Here is a 26,407-nt window from a genome sequence, read left to right as displayed (position 1 = left end):
TTTATTCGTTATTAAATCACTAAATATTAAATCACTATACCTAGTCTCTTTTTGCTTACCTTAATTTTTGCGATATTCCTTCGCTGGTTCTGATCGCTTGGTTTTGTTAGTTGTCCTTGGGGTGCCACTACAATCGATAAGCCGTCGATTCGGTCACACACGCGAACTTCTAACTAAAACCGCAATCCTACCGACTGCGCCACTTACGTTTTTAAATTAAAGGAGAGCGTTTTTAAAAAAGAACTACACTTGTTCACTGTAAGATTAAGACTAACTTTATTATCGCTTCCAGTTTACATGACTTATGATTTATGCCTACTCAATGAGCCGAAGGGAATTTGATACCTACATTCTCGAGTTGCGTACCGTTGCCTGTTATGCTGATTCGTGTTGTGGTGTCTACGTTGAATATGTTATTTCAGTGAAGATGGGACGTTTGGCCAAAAGTGATGATGCCGCTGTTTAGGTTGTTCGAGCTGGTGCATGGCTGGTGTTGCCGTTTGGAATTGACGGTAACTTATATATATATATATATATATATATATATATATATATATATATATATATATATATATATATATATATATATATATATATATATATATTTAGAGGGGTTTAGCAGATCGACTCATAATTTCCGCCAAAACAAAAACACTCCAATGACTAGCTTGTGTGATTCTTAGCGGAAATAGAAACGACTGACCATGTTTACCTGGTACTGGTGTTGAATGGCCTCACCATGTTTCGCACACGTCAGTGCAGCGACCCAAGAAACACGCCGGGCTATCATTTGGTCGATTCGACAACCAGGACATACACATCAAGGAATGCCTGGATAATCGTCTGCTTAACTCCGCCTGCGAATGACGGATCTCGATAATGGCATGTCCTTATAGGAACCTGAAATTATCTTGATAATAGCCTGTCCGTATAAGAACCTGAAACTATTGAGAACCAGAGCAGTGGGTCCAAAGCCCCTAAAAGGAGGATGGTTGTAATAGCTGTTATCCATGGTTATTATGGAAAGAAAGTAATGGATAAACCCCTAATCTAAGGTGTGACGCGACCCGTGCTGGGGGATGAATGGTTGGGGGGTTTCAATCAAATACCCTGCCTCTAACGGAGCCTGTGGAGTACCAGGGCACCCTCCACAGTATCGTCTGCCCCCTCTGCATTAAGCGGGTCACTGATGCAGTTGACCTTCTTTACCGCGCAACTTGTGGGAATTTCATGAATAATTCAACAAATAACAAAAATCTTCCGGGTTCCGGCAGCCTCTCTCTGTCGGAAAAAAATCGTCATAGAGGTCGACTCTATGAATGTCGAAGAGGATGAAGTACTGAGCGACGCACCTGCGGATGTTCAGTCCTGCTCCTCTTCCATCCTCAACACCCCGACTCGTTGTGAGTCGCTAGAGGATGAAAGTGACGAAAGTAACGTCACTACAAAAACTGAACCTAAAGCGCTAGATTCAGCTGAGGTCCACTCTTCGTGGAAAAAAAAACCTCACCAAGGGTCAGAGAAGAAGGCTGAAGAACTTGGTCGCAGCTGGGATCCCTGCAAAGGAAGGCCGGCAGCAAGCACTGAGTCAGCACATCTCTGGACCAGCAAAACGCCCCCGAGGATCGGAACTACCTAGAAGTGACGAAAAACCGATTCTTAAAAAAACTAAACAAAATCTCTGCCCCCGTAAAAGAGCGGGGTTGAATGAGCAAAAAAAAGATGCCCAAAACACTCTTCAAAACAAAGACTCCACAATAACTTCTGTCGAAACTGGAATCTCCTTCAAGGAAGCTGTGGAACAGATCAAAGTTGGAATACTCCCGGAGGACTATCCCAACACCAATCTTACTACGGCTCAGTTAGATTCCATCCAGAATGCTCTACTCACTGCAATAGAGCAACAAAGAAACGAGCCGGTGAAGCCCAAATTTTTCAATTGCTCGTATAAGTCAGGTTATCTAATCCTTTCGTGCAAAGATCATCAAACTTCGGAATGGTTGAAGAAAGTGGTTCCCGGGATAATCCTAGACGACAACATCAAACTGGTTGCTCTAGACGCCCAAAATATTCCGCGTCCAGAAATTCTCCATGCCTTTTTCCCACAAAGCGCAACATTCAGCGACGAGAGACTCAAAAGCCTCATTGAGAGTCAAAATGAAAATCTCTCCACCGATAAATGGCGAATACTAAAGAGATCCAATCCCAACGAAACTCACGCGGACTGGACGCTAACAGTCGACGAAGCTTCGATGCGTCAACTAACTAGCACAAACTTCAACATAAACTTCCGATTTAGCGAAACTAAGCTGAGGAAAACAAATCCAAAGCAGCGCCAAGTCATAATCCATAAAAGCTCCGGTGTATTCAAAGGAGATCTGGGGCCAAAAAACGGGGAACCTAAAAATTACAAAAACCCAGGAAACCTGAAGTCTTCAGAGACTAGTGACTCCAAAATAGTGGAACCACAAAATGCTCAAGAAGTCTTCAGAAGGGTTTCTGGCAAACCAAAGCGCCCTCGTGAAGCTTCTCCGAAAAACAAGAAGCTTGGCATCCTGAGTATTCCCGGCCCAAGCGGTACAAACTCAACGGTTATCGCAAACAGGTTAGGAACCTCGATTGTGCCAAGTAAAAAAGGTGAGTTTCTTCAAACCCATCCCAGATCCAAAACGAATACGGAAGCTGGAACAAGCAAAAAAACATGACCTGATTTTCAAAAAAGCAGATGGTACTCCGATCCTCCCAAATGAACCACCAGATCGGATAACCCAACCTAATGCAGAACACTAAAGTTCTGCAAATAAACCTCCACCACGCCAAAGCAGTGTCGAGCGTGCTATCCAGGAGGTTTACAAAAGACGCTGTGGATCTAGCTCTTATACAAGAGCCTTGGGTTCACAAAGGAAGAATACTAGGTATTCAAACAGGTTCATGTAAGTTGTTCTATGATGACAAGCATGACTCCCCAAGAGCTGCTGTCTTAGTAAATGCAAACATTAAATGCTTTCCTATTACAGAGTTCATTCAAAGGGACATCGTCGCGATCAGAGTGGAAGTTCCTACCGCCAAAGGAAGGGGAAGGCTTACTTTTCAGGCGATGTTCCTGAGGTTCCTCCACAAGAGGTAGCGGCGTTTGTAAACTACTGCAGGGAAATTAACAAGGACTTCATTATCGGATGTGATGCCAACGCTCATCACACCATGTGGGCAAGTACGGATATTAACTACCGAGGTGAGTGTCTTTTAGAATTTCTCTCGTCAAACAACATAGATATTGCTAACAAAGGGATTGAACCAACCTTCATTAACGCTATCAGACAAGAAGTCTTAGATCTAACGCTGTGCAGCCCGGCTATTGAAGAAAATATCCATAACTGGCACGTTTCCGATGAGGCGTCTTTGTCTGATCATAGACACATTATTTTTGAATGGTATGGTGGCATGGAAGTTCATAGAGAATACCGAGATCCCAAAAAAACCAATTGGGATCGGTATGCACTTGAACTCGAGTCTAAAACTCTAAATTCGAAAAAAAGGTCGATTCAGCAGCTTGAATCAGCTACAAAAGAATTAAATAAAACGATAGTCTCTGCCTACAACAATAATTGCCCACTGAGAAAAGTTTCTTCGACAAGAAATGTTCCTTGGTGGAATAAAAGGCTCGAACGGCTTCGCAAAACGGCGCGTCAACTGTTCAACAGAGCAAAAATTACCTCGGACTGGTCTCAATATAAGAGAGCCCTAACTGAGTACAGTAGAGAACTGAGACGATCTAAATGAAAATCCTGGGTATATAACTGCGAAAGCATTGAAAATACCCCAATGGTTGTTAGACTCAACAAGACTTTGGCAAAAGACCACTCGAACGGACTTGGGTCGCTTAAAAAGGATGACGGTTCGTTCACAAAAACCCCCTCAGAAGTACTAGACTTACTGATGAAGACTCACTTTCCGGGATCTACATCTGTCCACTCGGATACTAATCCTGGCTATAATGGCGACACAATATGCTCTCGAAGGCGTCTCATAGGACCCGAAAGTGCAAAGGATGTCGCTAACATAGTTGCTGGGTTAGTCTTCACGAGGGTCAGAGTAGTAAACGCGGCGAGATCCTTTCTACCTTACAAATCTGCAGGTGCAGATGGGATTTTTCCAGCCCTGATTCAAAATGGAGAATCAAAACTAATTCCGTCTCTAATCGAGATCTTTAAGGCAAGTCTGATACTAGAGCACATTCCTTCGATATGGAGACTTGTGAAAGTAGTTTTCATCCCAAAAGCGGGAAAACGCGACAAATCACTTCCAAAGGCTTTCAGACCAATTAGTTTATCATCAATACTGTTGAAAACTATGGAAAAAGTATTATATGAATACATAAAGTCTGTCACTATCCAAATACCAGTTTGCCTACCAATCAGGCAAATCCACAATAACAGCACTACACATGCTTGTGACAAAAATTGAAAAATCTCTCTTATCAAAAGAAACCGCATTATGTGCGTTTCTTGACATCGAAGGTGCTTTTGATAATGCTTCTTATCTATCAATGGTACAGGCAATGAGAAGAAGACACTTCGATAACTGTATAGTCGAATGGATCCATGGTATGCTCACACACAGAAAAATCACCTCGAAGCTGGGCGGGTCGTCTAATTATGTGATTGCAACAAAGGGTTGCCCACAAGGAGGCGTTCTATCACCTCTCCTATGGTCACTAGTAGTTGACGACCTCCTGACAAGTTAAGAGGCAAAAGGTTTTGAAATTGTGGGCTTCGCCGATGATCTAGTCATAATGATACGAGGCAAGTTCGACGACGTGATATCGAGCAGAATGCAGATGGCCTTAAACCTTACACATACTTGGTGTACCACAGAAGGTCTGAGCATAAATCTCTCAAAAACAACAATTATTCCATTCACCAAAAAGAAAAAACAGCATATGCAGTCTTTATATCTTGGGGGAGTGGAAATAAAATGCAGCGCTTTAGTGAAATATCTAGGTGTTATCCTAGATGCTAAACTCAACTGGAATGCGCACTTAGATGCAATAATCAGTAAGGCCAATACAGCCCTATGGGCATGTTCTAAAATGATAGGAAGAACATGGGGTCTTAAACCAAAAATGGTAATGTGGGTCTACACTGCCATTGTGCGGCCTAGAATAACCTATGCCTCATTAGTCTGGTGGTCAAAGACCAAGGAGACTGTAGCTACAAAAAAGCTAAACAAACTCCAACGACTAGCATGCATTGCAATTACTGGAGCAATGCGAAGCACACCCTCGAAGGCACTGGAGGCTATCCTTCACTTACTACCTCTGAACCAACATGTTCAGCTAGAGGCTAAGAAAAGCGCTCTAAAGCTTAAACAATGGAAAAAAAATACTATATACAATGGAAGACGGAGACAAAATTGGTCACTTGAGCATCCTGAATCTCTTACCCGTAGGACCATCCTCAGAAATGAACAGTGATTGGATGGAACCTAGGACTAACTACGACATTCCATACAGTGTAATCGAACCTTCTCGTTCAATATGGGATGAAGGCGGTCCCAGTGTTCGTAATGGTTCAATCATGTTCTACACTGATGGGTCAAAAATGGGAATCAGAACAGGTGCTGGAGTGTATGGTCCCAGAACAAAAATCTCTGTAGCTATGGGAAACTGGCCAACAGTTTTTCAAGCAGAAATAGCTGCGATAATAGAATGCTCAAATGTCTGCCTTAAAAGAAAATATAGACATGCTAACATCTGCATATTCTCAGACAGTCAAGCGGCACTTAAAGCTCTAAATGCTTTTAAATGCTCCTCAAAAATTGTCTGGGAATGTGTTCTTCTCTTACGGCAACTAGGTCGGATAAGTTCGGTCCAACTGTACTGGATTCCTGGCCATTGTGGAATAGAGGGAAACGAGCGAGCAGATGAACTTGCCAGGAACGGCTCAAGCTCACCTTTCACTAGTCCAGAACCATTCTGTGGAATTTCTGACTGTGTGTTGAAAGGTGAGCTGAAGAACTGGGAAGACCGGGAAGTGTCAGCCAACTGGTTGGCGGTACAACTTAACCAGTCAAAAAAAATTATCACGCCGAGTATTAAAATTACTCAACAATTGCTGAGTCTCAATAAGAAAGACTTAGGCACAATCACAGGCCTTATAACAGGACACTGTCCGAGTAAATACCATCTCAAAAACATTGGTTTAGTGCAAGATGATATTTGTCGTTTTTGTAATACCGAAAGCGAAACCTCGGAACATTTGCTCTGTAATTGTGGAGCTCTAACTAGACGCAGACTTCATTACCTATTCTGGAGCCCTATTTGGTCTGCGGCGCCGATCAGGATTATAAAATTTATCAAACAGAGTATTCCTGATTGGCACCTATCTCGCTATAGCTTTCAGTCTACTTCTTCATCAATAAGCAGTAGGTAAGCTTGAAGCGGAGTACAAAAAAATGGGATATACCACAATAGTTCAGAATAATGGACGCAGTGGTTCACATCCAACAGGGGAAAAAAAATCGTCTGCTTCCTTTACTCAAAAACACTTCAAACCCGTTTTGTTTTTGGCCGGATATGACATGCTCTCATGATGGAAAGGAAGCAATGGAATGGTATACCGAGAATACCGTGATGGTGGTACCCAAAGATCACAAACTTTCCAAGATCCCAAAGAACCGCTTCACCGAGAGATATTGGACCTTTTTTTAAACGAATCTTGAAAAAAACGTAAACACGGCGGAAAGCGGAAGGCAACTCAAATTTTGGTTTATATAATATTGAAGGATGGAAAGAAAAGTGATCTGATAATTTTTCTACGATCATATTTGATAGTTCCACCCTTTACAAACAATAGATTTCTGCTGTAAATATACGTTTTACAGTAAGGGTGCCAAATCAAACATGTCAAGTTTTTATTCTACAACTAGCTGACCCGGCAAACTTCGTCTCACCCAAAATTTGTTTTTTTTTTGTTATCAATACCTTCAAACATTCGTTTTCTTACAACGATGTTCAGAAGGAAATGTAAAATGGAACATAATCTATTACAAAAATCATGCATTCTAAAATAATATTCGAAGTGGTAAATAAGTGGATTGCATAATATAATTGCGTAGTTCTACGTCGAAAATATGCGGTCGTGTCCTAGATACAACCCCTTACAGTTTTTCGTTATTTTTGGTACAGATTCTGTACGGTACAGAGTACAGATTTTCGTCAAAAAGTACAGATTGGTACAGATTTTTTTCCAAGTGTGAAATTTCTTACATTTTAACAAAGCAACATTGTACATGACGACTTTTACGCCGCAGTATCGCTTTGTGCTGCTAATCATAAAAGCATTTATAATGCACTAGCTGACCCGGCAAACTTCGTCCCGCCAAAAATTTGTTTTTTGTTATCAATACCTTCAAACATTCACGTTTTCTTACTATGAGCAAGTTCATGGGTTCAATCGCAGAACTGTTCATTGATTGATCTTCTATTCGACCCCGTTGAATTTACCTTTCACTATAAAATTCCTAGTATTTCTGACAAAACTCATTATAATCAGATTGTTTTCAGACACAATTCTCGTTCAAGATTTTTCAACCACTTGTAAATATCATGTTTCTCCGTTTCATGGAATACATTTTTTATACAGAAAATATGATAGAATTAAGAAAGCCCTTAATCGGACAATTCCTTGCTCGAGTTCTGCTCTTATCAACACATTCGGCGGTACTCTTTTATTGGTATTGATAAAAGCAGATATAGGAGTGCGTTTCATCACAATCCATTTCCAGTTTCGAACAAAGATCAATTCCGCTAGCGCAAACATCAAATGGACTAATAGCACATGTCACTATGTAATTGTAGTACATATGGGAATTTAATTTTCCGAATTTTCTCTTTTTTCTTCAGAGTTTTCTGAAAATTTTCAATTGTCATGTTTGGTTGGAATATTTTTGGTTGAAATATGTGTAATATTTTCATGGGACCCTCTCTCCATTCCAGAGGAGGGGGTGTGGGGGGTCATACCATTATAGAAACATTTCTCATACCCAAAAACCCTCACATCTCAAATTGTGCTTGAATAGTTCTCGAGTTATGCAGAATGCCAAATTTTATTTAGTTTGCTTGATTAATTCTCGAGTTTTGCAGAAACTTGTGTTTCATTTGTATGACAGCCCCCCCTTAAAGAGGAGGGAGGGGTCTGGAAATATCATAAGAACCTTCCCCGACCCCAAAAACCCCTACATACCACTTTTCATGTCGATCGGTTCAGTAGTTTCCGAGTCTATAAGAATCAGACAGACAGACAGACATAAATCCATTTTTATATATATAGATTGATTGATCAGTTTCATAAGGACGGAATTCCTGACGAAGATCGAACATGAAGAGCTGAAAGATTTTTATTTGATCACCAGCTGACCCGGCAAACTTTATTTTTTGTTATTACATCCACGTTTTCTTACTAAGCGCTGTTCATGGGTCCAATCGTAGAATTGTTCATTGATTCATCTTCTAATCTACCTTTTAAAATTACCTTTTACTATAAAATTCCTAGTACTTCCACCAAAACTCGTCATTATAAAATCAGATTATTTTCAGACACAATTCTCGTTCAAGATTTTTCAACCACTTGTAAATAACATGTTTCTCCGTTACATGGAATGAATGTTTGATACAGAAAATATGATAGAATAAAGACAGCCCTAAATCGGACAATTCCTCTCTCGGGTTTTGCTCTTATCAACACATTCGGCGATCCATTTTTATTTATATAGATAGAAGACGATGTAGGAGTGCGTTTTATCACATTGAAATCCATTTCCACTTTCGAACGGAGATCAATTTCGTTACCGCAAACATCGAATGGACTAACAACGCTTGTCAATATGTAATTGTAGAACATATGCGAATTGAATTTTCCAATTTTTCCCAGTTTCCTTCAGAGTTTTCCGAAATTTTTCAATTGTCAGTTGGAATATTTTTGGTTGAAATATGTGTATTATTTTTGTGGGACCCCCTCTCCATTCCATAGGAGGGAGGGGTGTCATACCATCATTTCTTATACCAAAAAACCCTCACATCCAAAATTGTGCTTGATTAGTTCTCGAGTTATGCAGAAGTTTGTATTTCATTGGTATGGCAGCCCACCTTAGAGAAGGGGGACGGGTCTCGAACTATCATAAGAACCTTCCCCGACCCCAAAAACCCCCTTACATACCAATTTTCATGTCGATCGGTTCAGTAGTTTTCGAGTCCATAAGAATCCGACAGACAGACAGACGGAAATCCATTTTTATATATTGGGTTGGGGAAAAAGAAATGTCGTATATTGTCAATATATGGCAACACTTAAACATATCTTGTGTTGTACTTATCGCATCGGGTCATACTATACGGCTATTTAAAGACGACAATCTGTGCTACAAGTGTCGTTTTGACAGTGTTGTGATTGTCTTTTTCAGTCTTAAGTTATAACGCGTCAAAGATGGAGTCCACCAAGCAAGAAATTCGCCATATTTTACGTTTTTACTACCTGCGAGGTAAAACTGCAACGAAGGCGGCCGAAAAAATTCGTGTAGTATTCGTGTATTCGATACTGTAACGATTCGCACAGCACAGCGTTGGTTTGATCGATTTCGTTCTGGTGTAGTGGCTGCCGAAGATACACCCCGTACTGGTAGGCCAATCGTCGTGGAAACCGATAAAATCGTTGAATTCATCCAAGTAGACCGGCTCACAAGCACTCGCTCGATTGGCCAGGAACTGGGTATAGACCATAGAACCGTTTGCAGAAGATTGGATTTCAAAAAAGCTGGATATAAAGGTGCCACACGAGTTGACGCAAAAAAATCTTTTAGACCGAATCAACGCCTGCGATGCACTGCTGAAACGGAACGAACTCAACCCATTTTTGAAGAAGATGGTGACTGGTGATGAAAAGTGGATCACGTACGACAACCTAAAGCGAAAAAAGTCGTGGTCGAAGCGCAGTGAGCCGGCCCAAACCATCGCCAAGCTTGGATTGACGGCCAGGAAGGTTTTGCTGTGTGTTTGGTGGGATTGGAAGGGAATCATCCACTATGAGCTGCTAAACTATGGCCAGACCCTCAATTCGGTTCTCTACTGTGAGCAGCTTGACCGTTTGAAGCAGGCGATTGACCAGAAGCGGTCAGAAATGATCAATAGGAATGGTGTTGTTTTCCACCAAGACAACGCTCGGCCTCACACATCTTTGATGACCCGCCAGAAGCTACGGTAGCTCGGATGGGATGTCCTATTGCACCCACCGTATAGTCCGGACCTGGCTCCAAGTGATTATCATCTCTTCCGGTCCATGCAAAACGCTCTTGGTGATACTAAGTTGGCCTCAAAAAAGGCTTACGAAAACTGGCTGTCTGAGTGTTTTGTAAATAAGGAGGGGGGGGCGGGTTTTTATAAGCGGGGGATAATGAAGTTGCCTTCTAAATGGCAACAAGTTTGCGAACATATTTGACTTAAATATTTGACTTAAATTGGATAATTTTAAGTATGTTAAATAAAGCGTCAAATTTCGATCAGAAATACGACATTTCTTTTTCCCCAACCCAATATACAGACATTCCATGCCAAACCGATATAGAGGTTCTCAGATTTTCGTTAAAAGTGGTAGTTTCGTTCTTTATCGCAAACTATTGGACCCGTATTTTTTTTATTTTTTTTGTTAGGATGCATTTTCATTTTAGGGTGATCCGAAATATCAACTTTTTTCCTTTTTTTCCAAAAAAGACATTTTACAAAAATTCATAACCTGTGAACTACTGAACCGATTTAGACGGTCGACATATCAAATTAAATAATATAAGCTAGTCATTCTTGGAAAAATGCTACGCTTGCAAAAATGTCAGGTTTTGGATTTGTCATTATTGAATGTATTTGTTTTTTTTTTTATAGTTTTCATGGTTTCGGGACCAAGGGTGCTATATACTTTATACTTTTTATACTTTTATGGAAAGCTGAGAATTTTTCACATAACATATCTCGAAACCAGGCAGGCATTTTTTTTCGTTTTTGAGTTATGATTTTTCAAAGTTACCCGATGGTTCAAAAATAATTTTCCCTTGTTTTCCCAAAAATGATTTTTTTTTTAAAATTATTACTTTGGAACTACTGGACCGATTCAGATGATCGATATATCAAATCAAAGCCTACTAGCTACCCTTTCTTGAAAAAATGACATACTTGCCAATTAATTGGATTATAGTCACATACATCCAGTCTAGTCGCATAGAAATATTGAACGAAAACTGAAAACATGTTAACTTTGAAAAATCATAACTTGAAAACGAAAAATAACACCTCTCTGATATTCGGATATATTATGTGAAAAAACCTCAGCTTTTAGGAAAAAATATAAAAAAATATGGCGCTCTTGGTCCCGAAACGATGTAAGCTGTGGAAAACAAATATAATCAATAATTACGAAAACAAAATTCATTTCTATTCAGAGTGTAATATTTTTTCAGACTAGACTAGACTAGCTTATTGGATTTAATTTGATATGTCGATCATCTGAATCGGTTCAGTAGATCAAAAGTTATGATTTTTTGTGGTGGAAAAAATGGGAAAAAATGATTTTTTGGACCATCGGTTATCTTTGAAAAATAATAACTCAAAAACAAAAAAAACGCCTCTCTGGTTTCGAGATGTATCATGTAAAAAATTTTCAGCTTTCCGAAAAAAATATAAAATAATATAAAATAATATATAACAAATACAATCATTAATGTCGAGACCAAATTAAAATTTTGTGCAACTGTGGTATTTTTTTCCAAAAAAGATCAGCTAATTGGCTTTAATTTGATATGTCGATCATTCAAATCGGCTCAGTTGTTCAAAAGTTATGAATTTTTGAAAAAAGTCATTTTTCGAAAAAAGTGGAAAAATTAGATTTATCGGACCTCGTTAAAATGGAAATGGTCACCCTAACAAAAAAAATAAAAAATTAAAAATATGGATCTAATGGTTTGCGACAAAGAACAAAATTTCCGCTTCCCACGAAAATCTGAGAACCACTATATCGGTTTGACATGGAATATATATATATATATATATATATATATATATATATATATATATATATATATATATATATATATATATATATATATATATATATATATATATATATATATATATATATATATATATATATATATATATATATATATATATATATATATATATATATATATATATATATATATATATATATGTATATATATATATATATATATATATATATATATATATATATATATATATATATATATATATATATATATATATATATTTATATATATATATATATATATATATATATAGATTCTCACTAATATCTAATATATCTAGGAATCTTACGTTGTTTCAATGTTCAATGCTATTAGATATTAAGATCATTCGAAAAGTGACAGGACTTTTTAGGTTGGAATAGCAGCAGAATAAAGTATCAGAACAATGGACAGCGAAAGGCATTTCACAAGCATTAACGTTGTATTAGAAGCATTTCAAGATTCTACTATGGGAATGTACAAGATGTGGGGAATCAAATCTGTACAGGTTGGTGGACAAAAATTGGATGTCTAAAAAGAATTGATTTTTTCTGTCGCAATGTATAACGCAATGTCTTTTCTACACACGTCAACTGATCTGTCCTCCGATCATTTACCTGTGCAATTTCAAATTGATTCTTCAAATGTTCAAACAATCCATTCTCGATCAATCCCCGATTATTCAAGAGCTGATTGGCAAGGTTTCAAGAATTTCTTGGATGCTAATATCAACCTACAACAACTCGATTTAAGTAGCATTACTGATACTTTCCAAGTCGAAAATATGATTGAATACTACCTTACTTGAACAATGCCATGAACGGTATATTCCCCGCGTAGTTCCAAGCAAATATAAATTAATCATTCCTGATGAAATTCTATTTTTGATCACTCTTCGAAACACACGACGACGACAGTGGCAACGTAATCGAAGGGATACGTACCTCAAAGCACAATATGATCACACAAATGGCTTGGTTAAAAAGCGAATTGACGAGCTGCGAAACCATGCTTGGGCTGAAAATTTTTCAGATATAAACTGAGACACTAACAATCGTAGAAAGTTGTGGAAATTCACAAAACTAATAAAAAAAAACACACTTCCGTGCCACCGCTGAAAAAAGATGGAAAAATGCTAATAACCGATCAGGAAAAATGTGATGAAATAGCACGTCAATTTGCTAACGCACATTTAATTACTTTTAATTATGCCAGTGCTATTGAACAAGAAGTGAATTCCACTGTTGCTGACTATCGTTCTGCTAATGAAAACATACGTCCAGAGCCACGTTTTTTAACCAAGCCAAAAGAGGTTTCTTCCTTCATCCAAAAGTTAAAGAACGGTAAATGCCCTGGAATGGACAATATCAACAACAGATGCTTAAAAAGGCTATCTAAAAAGGCCATAATTTATTTAACTTTTATTTATAATTCGTGTATAAGTTTGAATTATTTTCACTTAAAGGTAGGTTTAGAGTTCCCGTGAACGTGAACGCGGACAAACACTTTTTTGTTAATAATTCATCAATTCATCCATAAAACGCGAGGTAAACATCGTGAAACGATAGGAAGGAACATTTTCTAGTTGAAAAACATGTTTAAACACAATTCATATTGATAAAAGTAGATTAGTTCAATATTCCACAACGATTCTGAATTTCCACCGTGGAATCGAGATGTTGGTGAACTCGCCATAGTTCACCGACTTCGGTGAACGTGAACGCGAAAAAGTGGTGAATATAGACGTCAAAATATTTCCCCGTTCACGTTCACGTTCGAATGTTCCAAGGCATTCTGAAAATTATTTCATCGTGAACTGCTATTGTTGTTGTGCTTTGATAGTGAGTTATGGATGCTTTTTGTGACGATATTGTTATCCAAGAAATGGATATAGAATTGGAAGAAATCGTTCAAACGGAAAACAGGTCCGTATATGATGTTTCTCCAGCGAAGTACAATAAAAATATTATGCTGGAGGAACAAAAAAAGGAAGTTGCCAGACAAGTAAAAAAGTATTCCTGCCTGTGGGATAAAAAAGATAAATTGTACAGGAATGTATCAAAACGTAATGCTGCTTGGGGAGATATCGCAAAAGCGATGAAAATATCAAGTAAGTTTTCTTATAATAATATCAAACATTTGCATTCTGCTGACATTGGAATTTTTAATTTTCAGTTGCTGATGCTAAAAATGTCTGGAAAAAAGCTAAAGATACGCATCGTTACCTCCTACAAAAAGTTAAAAATTCATCGAAGACTAAAAGTGGTGATGCGGCCCCAGAAGAAGTTGACGACGATCTAGAGGAATCACAAGAAGTGGGAGAGTTGCCTGAAGCAATGGCGTTTTTGGAAGAAAACTTTGTTTCCAATTTATGCCAGACTGTGTCATTGGGAGGGAACGATTTTATAACTCCTCGTCCGAGCTCATCTGCAGAGTCAGATCTGCACAATAATGACGCTGCGTCTACCAGCAGCGATTACTCATATATGACAAAAAAAAGAAAGCGTGATCGTGACGATCCATCGATGGAAGCCGCTCTTTTAGTTAGCCGATCCATTAGTTCGTTCATCGAGAAACGTGGTGAAACAACCCAGGAATTGAAGCATCAGCACATTTGGCTTCAAATGGAAAAACTTTTTGAACAACTTGACGAAGATGTAATCACGGATTTGAATGTTCAATTCATTTCAATGACGTATAATGCTATTTTGAAAAAGCGTGAGAAAGAAAGAAATGGAGAATGAATATGGAAAATTATTAAATAAAACTAATTGCGTTTATATATTTGATACTTTTATTATTTTTATTCTAATTTGAATAAAACGACAACTTTTACATGGATGCCGTTTGCCAAGAAATGCTGCCAGCAGAAGAATTAACGTAGTTTTTCAACACATTGCGTATCTCTTTTGCTCTGTTTGAACTACGTCCTCCGGTTATTTGCAATGTTGTCATATCGTGTCCCGTTGTTCTCCATCTTCCTTTCATTAAATTGCCATTTGCATCATAATAGTCAGCAAATCCTGCTGGACAGTATCTCTTGTTGTCAATAAGCAAATTATGGAGAACGCAGCAGGTTAAAATAACCTTTGATGCACGCTGAGGCTCCAACCTAAGTGGATGACTTAAACACAGCCATTTCCGTGTCAGTATTCCGAACGCATTCTCGACACAACGGCGAGCTCGGCTCAACCTATAGTTGAAAATTCTTTCTTCCGGTGTGAGTGACTTCCCTTTTGATGGCACATAAGGCTTCATTATTCGGGACTGATGCGGAAACGCATCATCTCCAATGAAGAAGAAAGGTAGTTTGTGTCCATTGATTGTGCTTTCTTCAGGTAATGGCAATTTATCATTGCAGATCTTTTTCCCAATGGGATCTGCAGCAAATACTTCACTATCTCCTTCACTTCCAAATGCTCCTACGTTGACGTACAAAAATTTGTATTTTGCATCACTCATAGCCATCGTAATAATGGAAAATTTTTTTTGTAGTTGTAAAACAAGCTTCCAGAGTTGGGTAGACATACTTTTCGAACATGTTTACCATCGATTGCTCCAACACAATTTGGAAAGTTCCATCGATAGTTGAATTCATTTGCAACATCCAACCAATTTTGTTTTGTGAATGGTATAAACTCGCTTCGAAACTCTAGTACAATAGCATCACAGACCTGATCAAAAATATGACAAAATGACAATTTGCTTATGCGGTATACTGATGAAATATGACGACATATCGTACCAGATGCCAAAAATTCCAAAACAATCGCCAATCGCATTCTCGAAGGAATTCTATCATTCGGTCGAGTGTTCACTAAGCACTCCAAGTGTTTTTCGACCCGTGTAAAAATCCGATTGAATGAAATTACATCCATATGGAAGTTTTCACAGAAAAATCGAGAGCTGCTCAACATATCCTCGAAGGCAGTTCTAAAACGTCCGCATTCATTTCTTTTCAGTAAATATGGATGTACCCGATAAAGACGTCGGTTTCGCTTTCTTCGTGTGTTCAATATGGATAGCAAAACAACGAAAGCGCCACCAAGAATAAGTGCATTACTCAAATCATCCATATTTACGTAGCCAACTGTATATTTTATCCGAATTGTTTTTTTGATGACGATATTTGTTTATTTCACGTTCACTGGCGAACATTCAATGTGAACGCGAACGTGAACGTGAACGTGATCGTGAACAAAAATATTCTATTCACCATAATTTTTCTGAGATGTTTGTCCGCAATGTTGTTCACCGTGAAATAATCGTACTTTTTCACCACCTGTTCAAGTTCACGTTCACGTTCACGGGAACTCTAAACCGCCCTTAACATGGAAACATGCCAAGGTGATAGCGATTCCGAAACCAAACAAAGATCTATCTCTTTCGAAAAATTACCGTCCAATCAGCTTGTTGAGCGGTTTAAGTAGAATATTTGAAAAAAATTTGTTTCATCGGCTTAACAAACACATTTCTAACAATGAAATTATTCCAGAAACTCAGTTTGGTTTCAAATCTGAACGCTCAACTGTTCATCAGCTAGACCGTCTGGTGAATATAATTGAACATAATCGTGACAATAAAAGATCTACTGGACTAGTATTTTTTTTTTACTAATCCGTTTATTTTTACTGGCTCAGTTACATAAGTTTAATGGAGCCAAACTCTTAACTATATTTCAACTAGCATATATCAACATGTTGTTTCCTTAATTCTATGGTTAATGAAATAGGAAACCGATTACTCGCGGTCGACTCGAGTTTAGAAGGGTGACACATTTTCATTAGGAAAAGGATGGGATGTAAGGAGATGTGTGTTTACACTCGCACTCACATTCACATTCACATTCACATTCTCATTCACACTGACACTTCACACTCAATTCTTAAAACTATCCTTACATCTAATATGTATTTACAATTTAACTTATTCTAATGTTAATAGGAAGGGAACCGATAGCTCGCGAAGGACGAAAAGGAGGGGAAAAGGATGTATGAACAATCACACTCGAAGATCGATAGCTTTAAGGAAAACATATATTTGGGACATGTAATCAAGGTCTAACCGAGCCAACACATCTCTCACTGGCACATTGGACTGCTTTCCTCCAGCCCGAAGGGAGTTTTCTAAATTCGATCTGGCGACAAGATACAACTCGCACGACCAAACAACGTGTTCGATGTCGTGGTAACCATGGCCACAACCGCAGAGATTGCTGTCGGCAAGATTAAAACGAAAAAGCAGCGCGTCTAACGAACAGTGATTGGACATGAGTCGGGAGAAGGTGCGAATAAAGTCCCGACTCAAGTCCAGACTTTTGAACCACGGATTGAGGCTAACCTTAGGGATAATTGAGTGGAGCCACCGGCCCAATTCATCTTCGTTCCATTTGCGTTGCCAGTTAACGATAGTATTTTTACGAATGGACTAGTATTATTAGATAATGAAAAAGCTTTCGATACAGTATGGCATGAGGGCCTTCTGCACAAAATGATTGTTCTACATTTCCCTCCATTCCTAATAAATTTATTGCGGTCTTTCCTCAAAGACAGAGATTTTGTAGTATCAGTTGGTACTGGTTTATCAGGATCCCATGCAATTCCAGCGGGTGTTCCGCAAGGGAGTGTACTCTCTCCTGTATTGTGCCCGATATCAATTTGCAGATGACATAGCTATCAGTTCTTCCTCTTCTGACCCTGCAGAAGTGACTACAAATTTGAACAATAGCATTATACAATACTCAAGTTACTGTAAACGATGGAAAATTAAAGTTAGCGAATGTAAATGCGAAGCAATTATCTTCACAAGGTTTAGAAGTCGAGATAAATTGCCGAATAGAAATCTGAAAATTGACGGATGTGATATTCCTTGGAAGGATGATGTAAAATATTTAGGATTAGTTTTAGATAAAAACTTAACGTTTCAAAAACATGTACAATACTCATTGGAAAAAACTGAAAAACTATTCAGGATGCTATATTCCTTTATTAATCATAAATCTAAATTGCATATAGAAAACAAAAAATTACCGTATAAAACTGCATTCCGTTCCACTATGATTTACGCTTCTCCAGTGTGGTCAAACTGTGCTTTGAAATAACTACAAGTGTTTCAGAACAAATGCCTTAAAATTATACACAATCTTCATCAATGGCATAGCACCGCTAATCTTCACGAGATCAGCAACATGGAAACAATAGAACAATATTGCAATAAGCTTCACCTAAATTATTATCAAAAATGTGCTAGTTATAATTTCCCTATTTTACGAGATTTATGTTTGAACATCTATTAGTTGTTAAGGTTTGTTTGTAACTGTCGTCTGATTCAAAATCAAGGTTTTTTCTATAAGTTTTTCCTTGACTTACGTTCACTTGTTTTTTTTTCCTAAAATTCAAAATTGTTTACACAAAAAAGTATAAATTAATGTTGAAAGGTGAAAACCGAACTCATTACATGCAGCATAAGGAATCGATTCAATTATGTGATAATTATGATGTAAATAAAAAATGTTTATATGTGTTATATGTGTAGTTGTAAAAAAACGTGCGGGTTTCGGCCAATGTTCGATTTCTCGAACAGTCGCTTCCAGGAAAATTGAAGATGGGAAAAAAAGAATTCTTGAATACAGTCAACTCTCCCTAACTCGATATCCAAAGGGATCATCGAGTTAGGGAGGTATTGAGATACAGAACATTTTTTCCTAATTTTTTTATGTCTTAAATTGTCATATATTAGGGTAAGTGTCCCAATTATGGTATTAATTTGAATTTTTGATTCATTCCCTTAAAGTGAAAAAACACCTTTCTCATATAGAAAAAAAAATTTTTTCCAGAATCTTTCAGGAGGTGATAGACGGTTATATTTCACGAAAAAAATCCTTCTACGCATATGTTAGAATTTCAACGATGACAGACTTATAGAACTTTTTCTTTGTTTCGGATTCTGTTGGCTCAAACTGACTCTACATTGAAAAGTATGCTACGTAATCCGATTTTGTTGCTTTCATTTGAAAGATGAGAAAATTTAGTACAGGTTATAGTAGTGGAACATCTAAATTAGTGGATTAAAATAACATTTTTGAAGTGGAAAATTTAAAAGTTTTTTTTTATTTGTAATTATTAATTTTATCCTAAAAATTCATACTAAACTTGATTGTTTCTATCAATTAAATTAAAGCTCACTAACCTCTCTACAATTTGTTCTTTGACGCCCAACTTCTATCTCTCTTAATTTCGCTGCAATATCGATATAAACAATTCCTGATGAAGATTCAATCAAAATCTTCAAAAATCGCGATTTTTAATCCACTGTACTTATAAATGCCACTTAAATTTCACCTTAATGCTGAAAGGTTATTTTTTTTCTTGAAATTATTCATATTTGAATTATAAAAAAAAACTTTTTTTTTCAAACTGTATACAATCGAGTCCTAAATCATATATAATCGAGTTTGTATATAATCGAGTCCGACTTGCACGAGGCACTAGGTTAACAAAGAAAATATTGATTAAGTATGTTACTCAAACTGAATTGTAACGATCACGCAGGAACTGTTCAATCACAAAGAAATGTTCGAATAGTTTCACAGGAACATTTTCAGTTGATTTCAATATTCCGGACAAATTTTTCAGGTTTGATTTAACGTTCGAATCAACATCTCAATCTTCAGCGTTTTTCTCAGGTTTTTCAACACTTTCTAGTATATCGGTATCTGGCATCAGATCACAGCAAATCACGTTTTGGTCCTTTTTGCACTAATTATTAAAAGACATTGAGCAATCGAACGGTATTGTACCGTCGACATCAGCAAGCTCACGACGCATTAATTATGCCAGCGGAATATCACTCCCGTCCATGTTGGTTGTGCTTTGAAGTTAGGAATTCCCAGTTTCTGGACAAATTCTCAAGCCATATCCCGAAGAATAGAAGAGGGGTAAATTATTCTGTCTAGCTTGACAAGACAAAAATTCATTGACCGCTCCAGCTTCTCGATTCTGACCAACCTTATATGCTTTTGGTCTAGATACAATTTTCCATTCCGATTCCATTTTTACTTTAGTTTGAGTAGTGTTGATACCGCACTTTGTGCAATACTGAAATTATTTGCAGCTTCAGACCCCTTCCGTCCATATTTTTGGACCTGCTCGATGATGCTCAAACCTTGCGCAATGGTTAGCGTTTTGATTGTTCGCTTGAAAGGTTTCTCGTGGTTTTCCATACTTGAAAAGAAATTGTTTGATGACACGAACACTCCGTCTTCACTTTCAAGGGCAATTGAAATCTGAGGTAATAACGCACAAAAACATGTACGCGAAAATCAATCGAGTTAGGGAGGTGAAAATCCATGGAAAAATGAATCAAAACACATCGAGTAAGAGAGGCATCGAGTTAGGAAGGTATCGTGTTATGGAGAGAAGAATGCTTGTAAAATCGAAGGTGCCATGAAATCCATCGAGTTAGGGAAAATATCGAGATACAGAACATCGAGTTAGGGAGAGTTGACTGTATTAGGGTTCCTTTAATGTCAATAATAAGAATGGCTTCGGCTTGCGTTAAAAAACATTTTTCACGGCTCGGTCGTTCAAGGGTTAACCCTAAATTGGGCGAAATCGGTTTTACTGGTTTACAGGTTATTTAAATTTCAAGTACATTTTCACTATTAGTCCCGAAAATGAATCGAATCATTGAGTGTGCTTGAATAGGAAAATCATGAAAATCATGGATTTGAATCACTTGTCGCCGTCGTCGTAGTTTCAAAATCTGATCCAAATTGCATCCCTCCGTCGCGCCAGCTCGTGGCCTCGACCACCGCCAATGAATCTCGTCAGATTTGGAACCAAGATACGAACAGTGAAACCGAGAGGTGGTAATAAATTATCCTCCGATAATAACGTGCTTCTCACTGCCGTCTATTGCCTTCGCTTTAGCCCACGCGCTTCTTGACATCTTAGCTGTGAAAGTAATAAATTGAATATCAACCGACAGACCGGAGGGGATGGGAACAAGGAACTCCCAGTCTCGCGTGGTGCGGTGCAACCGTCGACCCAGCGCAAAAGTGACTTTATTAAAATTCTTTTCCCATTTGCGCGAGCGATGTGTTTATTCGAGCGAAGGCGACAGGATCGTTTCCATTCGAACAGAGCACACCTTTGACCCCGAGTGCTAGGGCGAAAGTCAACAGGGCTTCACTTTGCTTTTTTTTTTTTTTTTTTTTTGGATGCTTGACGCCCCTCTCGAATCTCTCGAGTTGAGATCCAATATCGGGGCCATTGTGTTCCGTACCGGTCGACAATAGAATCGACTCTCGCAAACTGCGCCGCGTGACGGAATTTTTCGAAGAAAAAAAAACGGAAAGCAAGAAAAAAATATGGGACAATGTTCTGTCACGATTGTGATTGTCCCTTACCCACCTTCCCGGGTTGTGTTAATAACGGTGATCACGAGAAAATTGAGCAACTATCCGCCCGCCGTTATCCAATGTGGTTCGTCATCCTCCGATAAGTTATATAATTTCCGAAACATGGAATTGAATGAATGAAAGGCATCTTTTATGGGTGGATACATAAAGGCATGAAAAATCAAATTCATTGCTGGTTGTCAAATTGATACCCCCCCCCCCCAACCACCCACCACATTCCATTCCAATGAGCCGAGCAATATCCCACTCTGAATCGGGGAAAGAAGAAAAGAAGAGAGAGGGGGGACTCAACTCCAATAATAAGCACATTGTACAAGTTTTAAATGGCGTGGGCCAACACTCGCTCAACGATCTGATAGGCCGGGGGGGGGGACAAAGGGAGAGAGGAGGGTGGCATACAAAAAAAAAATAAATTCAAATCATTGTTCCGTTCTGAGACTTTGGTCCCCTTCGTCAGTCAGTCGGTCGCTCGCTAATATGAAAAGAAAGAATGGTAATAAATTTGTCATCCGTAAGTGGTGTTTAAATGCTTTCCTTTCTATTCGCCTTCGTCACGATGGCAGTTTTTTTTCTTCTTCTATCAGAAGGAATATAATAATAATAAAAACCCTCGATGCTGAAGCGGGAATAATCATTTATATTCTAATGGTGTCTTATTTGAATAAAGCGCGCGAGGGGACGCGCGAAAGACAGCGCCCATTCGCAAAACTTTGTGGTAAGTGGCTTGCAAACTGCGGCCGATGTCATTGTCGGATTCAAACATACAAACAAATAAGTAGTCCAAGAGCATGCACGCACAACAAAGAGAAATAGTTCAATTCTTTGTGCGCAAGTCTTTTGTTGGCCGTCGGAGATATCTAATGTTTGAGTAAAGCTGAACGTATACAAATGATTATTACACCCAACATTATTTTTTAGCCCATGTTTTGTCATCCCGGTTTATTACATTAAATGAGCCTAAAAATAACAGAAAATGGCTCTCAAATGAATCTCAAATACTGGTAAGCATGCCACATACACGGCCCAGACCAAGATGGATATAGATCTCCTGTATGCTCTCCTTTTCATTATAGGAAGACACTTCCCAACTTCATTTTATAATGAGGTGAGACACTTGCTATACATAAGCTGATTGACGGAACCCAAGTTGAGCTCATGCAACGAACATCGTGGATAAATGTGTTGTCACATGTTATGAAGCCATCAACAGGTGAACGGACTTTAGAAACGGAGAAACTGAACGATCAAGGCGCTGCCTGAATTACTCCAAGAATCATCACACCAATTCCATCATCCCGTAGAAGTCGATACTATCATTTATCGATTTTTGATTAGATACATTAAATACATTAGAAACAATGCTAGGAAGTCATACCGATAATAACAAAAAATTAGAAGGTAGAATGGTGGATCGGTAGATAAAAATGTGACTTTTGAAGTGGGACTACGTCTAACCGGAGTATATGGGGGTGAAATGAAAACTTAAACACAGAATATGCAGGAAAAAATGAAAGATTCCGAATGCTTATAACTCCAACATTTCTTAATAGATCGGAAAGATGTTTGCGTCAATTGATAGGAAATATTTCTGGGCATCTATCACAATTAATAAAATGTTATTTTCCATGAGATAAATAGTTGAATAACTGTAAAATATCAAGCGTTATTTATTTATTTATTTATTTATTTATTTATTTATTTCCATCTAGCCTTAATGCCTTAATGAAATGTTTCATGATGAGGAAAAGCCCTTTCGAGTTAACGTACTCATGAGGGCATAAAAACCTCATATCTTTTCGTGTTTGAAAAACAATAAAATAACAATAAATTTACAATAAACGGTTAAGTTGAACTAGAACATACATACAAACATATTGCACATCAAGTGATCAAAAAATAAAATCAAACGGTAGAGTTAATATCTTCTGCTCAACAGTCTGCGCTGAAATATTGCCGCTGAAGTATTGAAGTCGAAATGCTCATAAACTTCGTTAAACCTTGCCGCCATAAATCTGATTGGGTCGTGTTGTCCATAACCTGCATTACGTGCATCAAGTAGTAGGAAGTCTCTTCGTCTTAGAACTCTCTCCGGTGCGTAAACGTTGAATTGTGACAATATTTCCGCTGCATCGGTTTCACCCAACAACGTTTTTGCAACAAATACAGCTTGAGCGACAGATCTCCTACGTTCCAGTGTATCAAGTCCAAGCAGCCTACATCGATGTTCATACGGTGGTAAATTAACGGGATCTCGCCAAGGAAGGTTGCGTAGAGCATATCTCACGAACTTTCTTTGTACTGACTCGATTCTGTTTATCCAGGTGCTATGATATGGACACCACTCGATAGCATTTGAATCTAAAATCGAGCGTACAAGTGCACAATACAGTGATCGAAGGCAATGAGGATCGCGAAATTCGTTGGCTATTTTAAAAATGAAACCTAATTGTCTATTGGCTTTTGCGATGATTCCATCGTAATGAAGGCGGAACGTGAGTCCTGAATCAAGGATAACTCCCAGGTCACGTATATGATTAACGCGTACAAGAGGTTGGCTGGAGATGTTGTAGTCGTAGGTAATCGGATTCAATTTCCGATGAAACGATATTACATTGCATTTCGAAATGCTTATAGTTAATAAGTTTTTGGAGCACCATTCTTCAAAAGTATCAATCCATTGTTGCAAGAGAAGACAATCTTCAATATTGTTTACTATTATGTATATCTTGACATCGTCTGCGTAGAAAAGGCGGCATCCTGGCGGTAGTAATTCCGATAATTCATTCATAAAAATTGAGAAAAGGAGTGGGCCTAAATTGCTTCCCTGTGGAACGCCGGATTTGTTGGAAAAATATTCTGACGATTCCGATCCAATTTTGACACATAGTCTGCGGTTTGTAAGGTATGATTCGAACCATTTGATGAGATCACTAGAGATTCCGAGTTTATTCAGTTTTAAAAGTAGTATCCTATGATCGACTCGGTCGAACGCTGCTTTGAGATCGGTATATAAGCAAAATGAAGTGAACTGCACCAGATTTGTGGAAACAGATCTTTTAGGGTAGAATCCATGTTGATCAACTGATATATAATTTTTACAGCTCCGGAACAATACATCATTAACAATTATCTCAAATACTTTCGAGCAAGCGCATAAAGAGGTGATGCCTCGATAATTTTCAACATTCTGCTTATCACCTTTTTTGTGGACGGGGAGCATCACAGACAACTTCCAACTAAATGGAAATCTGCCTTCTTGAAGCGACATATTAAAAATCAGTGTTAATGGATGCACCAATGCGCTTGAACAACGTTTCAAAACGCAGGAGGGAATTCCATCCGGGCTAGCTGATGTAGAGTATTTCATCTTGGCAATAGCAGATTCTACCTGTTCATGGGTAACAGTAATACCTGTCAGTTCACAGACATTGTTTGGTGTGTCTCTACAAGCAACATCTGCCTGTTCATCGGTAGCGATGGAGCAATTGAATGCGCTTTTGAAATGTGTAGCGAAAAACTCGCTTTTTTCAGAAGGGGATCGAGCTGATTCGGAATCCAGGAACATTTCTACCGGTAGTCCACTTTCTTTCCGTTTAGTGTTTACGAAATTCCAAAACCGCTTCGGATTACTCCGTAGGTTGTCTTGTGCACGAATAGTGTAACGTTTGTACAGATATCGGTTGTAAATTCGGTAATCGTTGCTGGCGCGTGCAAACTGTAGCTTATAGAAGGGACAACGAGTTCTACAATACTTCCGAAGTGTTCTCGACCTTGTACGTTTTAGGCATCGCAAACGTGCATTTCCCCAGGGTGGCTTTTGAGATGGTCTGCGTGTAGGAACATTTTATGCTAAAGCAGTGTTAACGATACATGAAAAAAGACTCACAGCCTGATCGATGTTGGTTGATTGTTCTAAAAACGTCCAATTTGTTTTGTGAAAAACTTCGCTCAGCGTGTTACAGTCAGCTTTTTGGTAGTTCAACTCGGGTTCGTTTGTATATCGCTCGAATACGGTTGGAATAGGAACTTCAAGCTCGACTGATAAGGCGGGATGGTCAGTGTCGATGGTAGTTAGCGGTTCTATAGCTTCTGATAACTGACATTGCCCTATTAGAGAATCTGATATCAGTACTAGGTCGAGGAGTCGTTCATTTCTATTCAGGATTCTATTTATTTGCTTCAAGCCATTCAAACTGAAACCATCCAATAGTGCAGCACATGCAATAGAAGTATGTGATCTCATCACATCTACCGTTAGATAGTTTGAAGTGATGGGGGTCCATACAAGCCCAGGTTGGTTGTAATCCCCAAACAAGAGTGCGTGATCCAGTGCATGGAGTTCCGACATAATAGCACTGATAGATTCAATATGTTTGTTTACACTGCGTAAATCATTTCTGCGATCAGGTGGTAAGTATAGCACACCAATACTGATTCCAAAGTTGGATAGCCTCAGCGTCACCCAAAGATGTTCAAGACAAACGTCGATGGGAGTACGATCAAGACAGCAGTTCAGCGTAACTGAGACGGCGATAAGTACTCCACCACCTCTTGTTTTCGTGCTATTGGAGCGGTTACGATCTTTCCTGAATACAATGTAAGAGTCACCGAAAAGCTGAGCAGAGCATATCCTATCGTCGAGCCATGTCTCGGTGAGGACAATTACGTCGTAGCGCGATTCAGTGACTGCCAGAAAAAAGTCGTCGATTTTTGTACGCAGACCTCGCACGTTCTGGTAGTAGATTCCCAGGTTTCCCGGCAATGATGTATTGAGGGAAATACTACGATGCTCGGAGACAGGTTCGGATAGGGAATCTTCATCCAAACGTTCGATGTTGGTAGGATCCTCCGTACGAACCACCATAGACTCATCGATGAAATTCTGTTCATGACTTGTCTGAA

General features: G+C 38.5%; 2 protein-coding genes across 3 annotated transcripts in view; one reads left to right on the top strand and one right to left on the bottom strand.

Moving 5' to 3' along the window:
- The window catches only part of LOC129762160 (probable serine/threonine-protein kinase DDB_G0282963), a 581,734-nt gene that overhangs the window by 337,321 nt on the left and 218,006 nt on the right, over nt 1-26,407 (bottom strand). The gene's annotated exons all lie outside the window — the stretch shown is intronic.
- Nucleotides 1,933-23,025, top strand: LOC129762161 (uncharacterized). The gene is made up of 3 exons (XM_055760171.1): nt 1,933-3,232; nt 22,424-22,506; nt 22,579-23,025. The coding sequence occupies exons 1-3, from the start codon at nt 3,001-3,003 to the stop codon at nt 22,612-22,614; spliced, it is 351 nt and encodes a 116-aa protein (XP_055616146.1). The 5' UTR covers nt 1,933-3,000; the 3' UTR covers nt 22,615-23,025.

The sequence above is a fragment of the Toxorhynchites rutilus genome, chromosome 1 (genome assembly GCF_029784135.1).
Source record: "Toxorhynchites rutilus septentrionalis strain SRP chromosome 1, ASM2978413v1, whole genome shotgun sequence".
NCBI lineage: Eukaryota > Metazoa > Arthropoda > Insecta > Diptera > Culicidae > Toxorhynchites > Toxorhynchites rutilus.
This window is presented reverse-complemented; position numbering and strand designations above follow the sequence as displayed.

Coding starts and splice junctions, on each gene's coding strand:
- LOC129762161 (XM_055760171.1), top strand. CDS start 3,001: ATGCTTTCCTATTACAGAGTTCATTCAAAGGGACATCGTCGCGATCAG. Junction 3,233..22,423: donor TACGGATATTAACTACCGAG/GTGAGTGTCTTT, acceptor ATTATTTTTTAG/CCCATGTTTTGTCATCCCGG. Junction 22,507..22,578: donor CAAATGAATCTCAAATACTG/GTAAGCATGCCA, acceptor TTTTCATTATAG/GAAGACACTTCCCAACTTCA.